This window comes from Epinephelus moara, chromosome 13 (assembly GCF_006386435.1).
Source record: "Epinephelus moara isolate mb chromosome 13, YSFRI_EMoa_1.0, whole genome shotgun sequence".
NCBI classification, from domain to species: domain Eukaryota; kingdom Metazoa; phylum Chordata; class Actinopteri; order Perciformes; family Serranidae; genus Epinephelus; species Epinephelus moara.
Genome location: NC_065518.1, coordinates 10549293 through 10558838, shown reverse-complemented (window position 1 = coordinate 10558838; position 9546 = coordinate 10549293). Strand labels below are relative to the sequence as shown.

The following is a 9546-nucleotide window of genomic DNA, read 5'->3' as shown; positions in this document are numbered from 1 at the left end:
TATTGTTTTTATTGTTTGTCTTATGTTTTTATTTTTGTACAGCACTTTGTTTCAGCTGTGGTTGTTTTTAAAGTGCTCTATAAATAAAGTTGAGTTGAGTTGAGTTGAGATTATTATTATTATTATTATTATTATTATTATTATTATTATTAAATGAGAGTTGGATCACACTGCACAAATTGTGAGAGTTTGTAAACTGATGTTTTGATACAGATTTGTTGTTGTCAAACGTGGTGCCCATTTACTTCAGTTCATCAAGAATTTTTTCATTTTTGGATTCTACACTCACCATGCAGGAGGCATGTGAGAAGACCTGAGTTTAGTTCATGAATTTAAGGTAACACGTCGTAATTGATATACATATGATCATCCTGTGGGTGAAGTATATCTTTTAAAAGGACAAAATGACAGAAAACTTACCACATCTAGGACGTCATAGACCTCCATTGTGAGGCATACTGATGTATTCGTTTTGAAGTGTTTAACAGGTCGGGCTGAGGTGTACAGTTCATTGTTTTTGGTCAGGTTTAGGAATTTTAAAACATCCTCATAACCACACTGAAGCTCAGTGGACACCTCACCTACAGCAGAAACATCAAGACATGTCGTCAGTCAAAGAGTTCATTTGTCAACTGGAACTTAAAAGCTTGTTTTTTGTTTTTCTGGACATCAGATTTACTGAATATGCTGTTCATTGGCAACTGTTCATTCTAATGTATATTTTAGAAGAAATGACAAACGGTAATCTCTGTGGGGAGGGATCCGCTGCTCATGAATTCATTATCAAACTCTGAAAAACATCAGCTCACAAATGTCTTCCATAATATCCAGTGTTTGTGGTCACTGAAAGGCCATTATCAGATGGGCGTGGGCAGAACCGCAGGGTTTTATGTCATCAGTCCACTAATGATTTTTTAATGTAAGCATTTTACAGTAAATCAACTTTAAATAGGGCTCTTCATTTGAGATCCATCTGCTACACATTGTCTAAATGCATCTAACATCAGCCAACGCCAATCCTCATGCATTCACAACAGTCAAAGTCTGATTGAAGACATACAGAACAATGGAGGATTTTTCTAATAAACGGTGTAGGGACTCACACAGAAGTAGTGTCTTTCAATCATCAACTTTGACCCTAGAAGTGTTTGGCTGTGTATTTTCCTGCAGAGACTGCCCTCTGCCTGTATTTTCTTATTTCCTTATTTTTTTCTGCAGTTGGTGCTGTTGTGTACCCTCACAGCAACCAGAGGGGTATTCCAGAGAGTGGGTTTAGTGAAAACTCTGAGTGTGTTAACCCTGACATGAGGGAAACTCATTTTTTTTTTCAGTTCCAGAAAGAGAGGTAAGTCAAACTCTGAGTCAATCACCATGGCAACTGACTCTGTGAACCAGCGAGCAGGTTTTCTTTAAGAAACCCTGAGTTCACCCTGTCTCCTCCCTACTGCTGAGCCTGAAGCAAGCTGGCAGATAGACATGGGTTGTCCGTACGTAGGAAGTCTGATCGATATCAAGGCAGAATTAATTCACAATGCTTTACGCCGGGGGAGGATCTTCAGACCCCGTTTAGATGTGTTGTCTTTCCCCAATGAATATCTGTTTGAACGTTCAAACATATTCTATTGCACATCTGTCCATCCTGGAAGAGGGATCCCTCCTCAGTTGCTCTTCCTGAGGTTTCTACCGGGTTTTTTTCCCCCGTTAAAGGGGTTTTTCCTTATCTGCTGTGAGGGTCCAAAGGACAGAGGGATGTCATATGCTGTAAAGCCCTGTGAGGCAAATTGTGATTTGTGATATTGGGCTTTATAAATAAAATTGATTGATTGATTGATTGATTGATTGATTGATTGATAATGACATAGCCACTGAATGACAGCTTATTTAAGCTACTTTGTTTAATAAATCAAATATGAATAAAACTAAAGAAAGGTACAGTCATGGCCAAGTAAAATATGCCTTACCTGTTTGAATGATGTGTTTATATTTAATTGCTGCTTTCAAGTGTGTTTTTCCCCTGTGAGATTGCACCTACATGAAAATCATTTTTATTCAAAACCACTCCACCACTTTTTCACCTGTATGCTATGATGATGTCAGTTCAGAGTGAGATTTTTGCTAGGTGGCGAGGGTGGGGCTTTAAATAAGTCATCAACCATCTATATGTGCTTAAAATAGCTGCTGAAATTAGAAAAATAAGAATTCTTTTTTAACATTGTTTTGAGGGAGCATTTTGCCTTAAATTGACAGGACAGTTAAGCGTGAAAGGGGGAGAGAGACAGAGGGAGTGACATGCAGCAAGGTGCCACAGGGTGGAGTCGAACCCGGGCCATACACTTCCCCTTAATCAGGAGTGCCCTCCGTAGCTGCGAGTGTAACTTGATTTGGAGTGACACTCGGTAGTGAAGTGGTAGTGGGTAGGGAGTGGTTTGGGATTGGGCCAAGGTGTACCTACTCAGAGTTGACTGAACTAATTAGAACCTGCTGTTTTGGAACCAGATACTCAGAGTTTCCCAGCTCAGGGTAAGTCAACTCAGAGTTCAGGATTAGACTCAGAGTTTATAGAACCTCCTTCCTGGAATACCCCTCAGGTGAGGGCGGAGATATTTACAAAGGTAGCAACCTAGGGGCCTGTATCACGAAGCGAGATCAACCTTTCCTGAGTTACCCAGACCTATCCTGGGTTGACTAACCCTAACAATGGCAATCAGGATAATCGGTATCACGACGCTGGATATCAACTCGGTAATTCAACCCAGGGTTGCTTTATCAAGAGCCGTGAACGCGCACACAGCAGACTGCTTTATCAAGAGCCGTGAACGCGCACACAGCAGACCAATCACAATCATGAGAGAAGCGCAGCGTATCAAAGAAATTCCCCTGTCAAAACATCAATGAAATCACATAATAGAGAAGAAAAAAACTTTCAAATCAAAATCAATCAAATGAATTAAACTTCCCGTCATGACTGGGCTGCATTTCTGTCAGCTGAGTTATTTTTTTTCCAAACAGCTGATTGGCCAGTGGGTGGTGCTTTTTATAGGATCAGATTCAACCCTGAACTTACCCTGCTCCAGAGCAGGATAGCCGTTCAGAGTAAGTTACCATGGTGATCTACCCCGATAAGAACTGAACCGGCTTCGTGAGACTGAAAACCCAGGGTTAACCCTGAAGTTACCTCGCTAAGACATTAATCCTGCTTCATGATACAGGCCCCAGGTGCCAGACCGCAAGCAGCATGAGGCACGGTGCCGTATAAACAAGAATATAGTGAAACAGAATGCCAAACAAGAGTGAATCTGGGGTTGGCTATTACTTTTGTTTTTGCTGGTGAGCATGTTTACAAACAGTAACTGACAATCCTGCATATCATACCTCTAAACATTTTGTCTATTTGCTGTTTACACCTCTATATGTTTCAAAAGTGTCTGAAGTTTCAAGACTTTGATTATTAAAGTTACAGGAATAAATATTCATATAACATATTACTGTGAACTTTCAGAGTGTTTGTTGCCCGTACGTACCTTCGGCACTGTCATCGAAGTAGTAGAAATGTTGATAATCAAAATAATGTCCACCTGACAGAAAAGAGTATACAGGTCTTACCCTGATTCAACTGAAGCAGTTTACAGTTTTGTTAAACTCTTAGCAAAAACTCTCAGTACACAGTTTTGAAATCGTATCAATGTTATCATTTAACATCCTAAAATGTAATTTTGAAATGGCTTTGAGATTCTGTAATAACTGCTACAGAGTTAAATATTTATACATATAATCACTGTGCTCTTTTGGAAGGTTTATTTCCTGTACTTACCTTCCTCAGAGTTTTCACTTGACTTCAGTAGATTATCAAGAAGCTCTGGTTTCTCTGAGTAATTGGAGGTACTTCCATCTGAAAGAAAAGAATAAACAGCTCTTTAGATTTAATACTTTTTTTCATTTACTGCCTTCATTCACCACATGATTAAGTGCATCTGCAGATAGTTTTGTAGTTGATGTTTAATTGGTTTTGAGAGTCTTTAATAACTGTGAGAAATATAAATATTCACATATATATAATTACTGTGCATATTTGGAGTGTTTATTTCTGTACTTACCTTCCTCAAAGCTCTGATTTGACTTCTGTTGATCATCAAGCTCTGTGTGCTCTGAGTAACTGAAGGTACTTCCATCTGAAAGAAAAGAGTAAACAGCTCTTTAGATTTAATATCATTTTCATGAACACACATCTTCTGCCTTCATACACAGCATGATTAAGTGCATCTGCAGACAGTTTTGTAGTTAAGGTTTTTAACTGATTCTCCATCTCAGAGATTTTTGTCTCTACCCTAAAACAGTGGAGGTGAGTGGGATTTTATTGACAATTAAAAATTCAGCAGCAATCTCTCTTCCCAGGCACAGTGTCCCTGTTACTCTAAATTATCCACATATCACACCGTGAACAGATTTTTTAAAAAGAGACATTGCTTGTATTATTATTCTTCGTTTGTTTTTCATGCTGTATAACAAAACTCCATTCACCTCCATCATATTGGGTTAGCAACAGAAATGTCACACCTGCATGCATCATACAGAATTGTTCCAGCTTACCTGTGAGGAGGAGCAGAAAGAGGAAACCTGCAAGCATCATGACTGTGAGAGGTCTGCACAGTCAGTGAGCGTCCTCTGAGCATTAACTGTGATGTCTGGAAATGTGTGTGGCAATAACAATATCATTGCCTTGTAGTGGAGAGGGCTGGGCAAATTTAGGGCTGGGGGGGATGTCATTGGTCTACTGATAGAAACATAGCATTATGCAACAAAGCTGCCAGGAACTGCCAACACCCTCGACACTTAGCCGCCTGTGGGCAAATCAATTCTGCCATCAAACCATAAGCTTCTTGATTCAGCTGTTGCGGCTGTTAAGTTTCCCGAGTTAAGTAGTTTAATGTAGGAGCTGCATCTGATGGAAGTCTTCAGTGAAGCACACACTAACAACTACAGTGTACATTTATTAACAGTAAATAGGCTACACCTGCTCTCAGTTATGACAGTCGTGCTGAGTTTTCCCAAACCTCCCAGGGCACAGTCAGTTTCATAACCTCTCTTACCACTGAACATCTTGTTCCTCTCAGTTGCCCCTTTTGATAAAGTTGCAAATTCTGCAAATACCAGATGGGCTGGCCCACCTTGTAGGCTGCAAGGTCGCCGCCAGCAATGTTGGGAAAAATAATTGTAGGGAAAAAAAAGAAAGACCTGATGACTTGATGCTGGAACAGCCCATCTGATTAGTGGTTACATGGTCCCAGAATTGTCAATACTCTACCTATAGTAGGGCAGGTGCAGTGGTACTGGCCATGGTCACCTCCCCCATCCCTTTAGGTGGATCTGTCCATCATGTCATGTCAGACTTCAAGGGTCAAGACAGAAGACTGGAGAAAGCGGACTGAAAGTACAAATGAGAAGGTAGCTGCCGGCAGCTGAGAATGAGACATGACAACTTCTAAGCAGATGATACTGTTAGTGCTTGGCTTGCTCTTGTGGTGAAAGTTAGGGGGTGATCGCACAGAAATGAGACGCTAGAGACGCGGACGCTTCAAAGATGCTTGAAACGCTGGAAGCGCTTATTCAATGCGTGCAAGCTACTGGCATCTGACGCTCAAAAAAGCTGAAAATATTTTAACTTTTCAGCATCTATGCGCATCTAGAAACGCGCTTCTAAAAAGAAGTGTCTACAAAAACGCGCCTAAAAAGACGCCGGAAAAACGCCCGTTTGAAAAGACGCTTGAACGCCAGTCACACGTGCCGTATCATAGGAAAACAATTGTGTTACTGGCGTCGCGCTTCTAGTGTTTTATCTCTGTGTGATCGCGCCCTTAATGGAGCTCACCAGTTAGCTGATTCCTGATGGCCAATCCACACCTGATCAAAGCAACTTTGAACACGGTTTTGTTTGGCTGTTTATAAAGCTTAAAGTATAAATTATCATCCAATCATGCGTTTCACTTTTTGCATGTGTGTGTGTGTGTGTGTGTGTGTGTGTGTGTGTGTGTGTGTGTGTGTGTGTGTGTGTGTGTGTGTGTGTGCATGTGTGTGTTGTTTGGAATATCTGATTCATTATGTAAGCAAACTTTGTTTTTGAAATTTAGTATCGCATTTGTAGTGTGAAGTCATGCTTTGAAGTGTGTACGTGTGTGTGTAGGAGTGTGTGTGCGTCTTTGTTTGGGTGGTTGTGTGTGTATGTGGATGTGTGTTGTGTGGTAGCTCTGAATCATTATGGAGGCAAAACTTGTTTTGAAATTTCGTTTACACACCTGTAATAGGAAGTTGTGTTTTGTAACACATGCACACACATGCAAAGTTTGTCTATATTGTTTATTTCAGATGACATGTTTACAGATTACAGAACTTTTATTTCTCCACATCTTCAAAAAAAAAACAAAAAAAAAACTTGTTATATAGTAGCCTATATGTATATGCTTTGTATTATGGACAAGCAAACAAAAACACTTCAACAGTAGTACATTACATGTCCATATAAGAGAACTTGATATGAACTTAAAAAGGGCTACACTGAAATTTTTATATATTTTAGCATCTATTTAAAAGACTCATTTAACAGTACAATTTTGCATATTACATATCAAAGGCATGTGTTACTATAACTTCATAGCACAGCCACACTGGTGTCAAAGGCTAATACAGAGTATATGTGTTAGACATGTAGCAGTGTGTAAAAGACACAAAGAAAATGCTGCTTTTCTGTCTTGTTGTAGACGTAGTTGTTGACATCTTGTTTAAAAAACAACTTTATTGGAATCATCATGGGAAGATGATGTTGAAGATAAATAAGAATGCACAGTGTCTGCCATTAATAACATTAATAATAATAAAATTATTTGACTGCAGAGGCTTTTTAGTAAAGACAATGAACTGCAGCATTGGGTCGTCAGAAAGAAATTATTTTAGATTATCCCGTGGGTCCATGTATTTTGTTTGTAATGAGTCAATGCGAACCCTCAGTAGTCGGTATTGAGCAACAATGGGTCATTGTTTTCTTTGGTCCAGACCTGTGGAACTGAACTACAGGTGTGAACACAGCGTACGGATGTGTTAACATCCATGTTAAATGGAAAAATTACTTATGTCAGGTTCACACTACAAGACATCAGCCCAATTATAGCTCAGATTGTGAACAACAACCACATCTGGGACACCTCATGATGTTCCAACAGAAAGTCTAACATGTTTGATTTTCTTTTTTGTTGTTCTGGACTTCTCCCGTCACAGCCATCACTTTGACCAATAGGAATACAGAGCGATCTGCTGCTATGGACAACTGTATGACAACAACACCCCAGGGTTTTTGATTATTTCCTCTAGAGACTTTACCACACAGAGTAAAAAAGGGAAAAATGATGGTGTGAACAACAGAGGCACTGTATCAACTTCTTCATAATGGAGGATATAAAGTAATGAAATTAACTTTTACTCACCACAACTGCAGAGGCTACCAGCTTCATTTCAAACAGACTACATTAGAAATGGGCCACTGTTTATTATTTCCTCTGTATTTTTCTATTTTTACTTCTTATCCGCTCCTGTTTGCCTTGATAAAGTTAATGCATTGTGCCATCATTTCAAACTCAACACTTCCTGTATCTGTATTAAATTAAAAACCCCTTATAACTTTGGTTGAGAGAATCCCTTAATTTTCTAAACAGGCTATTATTGTGAAACATTTGCAGAAACTTGTTGTGGAGGACTCAGTGACTGCCATAGTTTGCATGCGGTATGAAATTCAAATTTAGCTCCTGCCACCTGGTGGCACTTTTTATGTTACTACAACAACATTTCGGCTGGGACATGAACAGCCACAGTGACTGAAATAATAGAAATAGTAATAAAAATAAGACAAGATTAACCTGATGACTTCACAGACGTCGTGAAAGATGATCGGGGATGATTGGTGTGGACCAGTGTGAAGTCTGTCATGTCTGTCGGCCAAGTCACAGCACAATCAATTACACAATTATGACTCCACAATCACATAATCTGACACAGTGACAGAAATGTTGTGTAGTGTGGGCCCAGCATTAGTCATATTTTTAAACCTAACCTCTACTCATCTTCTGCATAGCTCCATATTGAAAAAATAGCAACCAAAAAAACACTCGCCACTGTGATGTAGAAAATAAAGAAAACTTTGTTGATTGTTTTAGCGACTCTGGTCCAGTAGCCGGGCTTCCCTTTTTCCATCCTGCATTTACGAACCAGAGTGAGTGTTTTCTCCACTGCCCTCAGCTCATCTGAGACCTTCTCCAAGGTATTGGACTCCTCTGTCAGTTGGCTGCTGCTTCCCTGCCAAAGTGATTTAAACGACTGGTATTTAAAGGGGAAGTTCCATTTTTTACAACCTGGACCTTATTTCTGGCATTAAATACTGTTGTTTACTCACCCAGATAAGTTTGGTGTCATTTGGAGTCCTTCGGAAGATATTTAGATCCGCGAGAGCCGCGTACATCCATATAGTGGGAATGATCGGGGCACCGACAATGAGGCTCTAAATAACACATTATCTGCCGCGAAACTCGTTCATTTCACCAATATGTTTTTATGAATCGCTAGAGTTGCTTGTCATCATCATCCGGGTCATTTATACTGACCTACTAACCTCTGACCTGGATGATGTCATCCAGGTGCGCGCGCCGCCGCACACCCGCAGCACGGCTCTGTTTACAACTGGAATTTGCTACTGTTAGTTTTTTGAAACATGGCTGAATATTTGTCAGATTTTGAGGCTGTGGACGACGACTTTGAATATGATGGACGTCCTTATCGTTTTGAGCCACAGTATACGGATGAGGAGCTCTTTGAAGGGAGGATGCGGAGGCAGAGAGAGGAACAGTTGGCCAGAGAACAACAAACCGCTGCACGTCCAAGAATAGATGCTAACTGGTGGTGTTCTTGTGGACAATGTTCCACTATGCCAACAGAGGAGGAATGCCTTTGTTGCTCCGAGTGGGATTTGAGGCCAGGAGATAGGCTACACGTCTGGATGTCTCCAGAAATGACTGTCTCACAACTACAGAGGATTTCACTTCTATGATCAACCGGGCTGTTGTAGAGACTTTTTTTCGTGTCCCGAAAGTAAACTGGAAGACCCAGCCAAAGCCTGCAGGACCTAACGGGCAACTTTCAATTGAGTAAGTAGCCTACACACATGCATAAGTTGTTTATTTTCCTTGAATTTGTTTGCTTGATAAGTAAATAACTATGAGAATTTACATTTCTTTAATTTCTTCTCATCGCTTGTGTAGAACGGCCCGCACACTGCACAAAAAGCAGAGGCACTACTTATGCAAAACGTGAATTTATTATTACATAGTGCTCAGTAAAAAGTGAGAAACAGAAAGGTGAACGTTTCGGTGGTAAAGAGGATTGTCTTTACGAATTGCCTCTGACATCATCCAGGTCAGAGGTTAGTAGGTCAGTATAAATGACCCGGGTGATGATGACAAGCAACTCTAGCGATTCATAAAAACATATTGGTGAAATGAACGAGTTTCG

General features: G+C 40.2%; 2 protein-coding genes across 2 annotated transcripts in view; both read right to left on the bottom strand.

Moving 5' to 3' along the window:
- The window catches only part of LOC126400228 (5-hydroxytryptamine receptor 3A-like), a 20815-nt gene extending 16191 nt beyond the window's left edge, over positions 1-4624 (bottom strand). The window contains exons 1-5 of the mRNA XM_050060788.1: positions 4588-4624; positions 4095-4169; positions 3812-3889; positions 3522-3575; positions 421-599 (exon numbers count right to left, since the gene is read on the bottom strand). Coding sequence (XP_049916745.1) covers positions 421-599; positions 3522-3575; positions 3812-3889; positions 4095-4169; positions 4588-4624 — 423 coding nt within the window. The remainder of the gene's footprint in view (positions 1-420; positions 600-3521; positions 3576-3811; positions 3890-4094; positions 4170-4587) is intronic.
- A 3473-nt stretch (positions 4625-8097) lies between these two features.
- LOC126400227 (5-hydroxytryptamine receptor 3A-like) overlaps positions 8098-9546 on the bottom strand; it is a 7313-nt gene continuing 5864 nt past the window's right edge. Inside the window, exon 9 of the mRNA XM_050060787.1 lies at positions 8098-8337. Within this exon, the coding sequence (XP_049916744.1) occupies positions 8098-8337 (240 nt within the window). The remainder of the gene's footprint in view (positions 8338-9546) is intronic.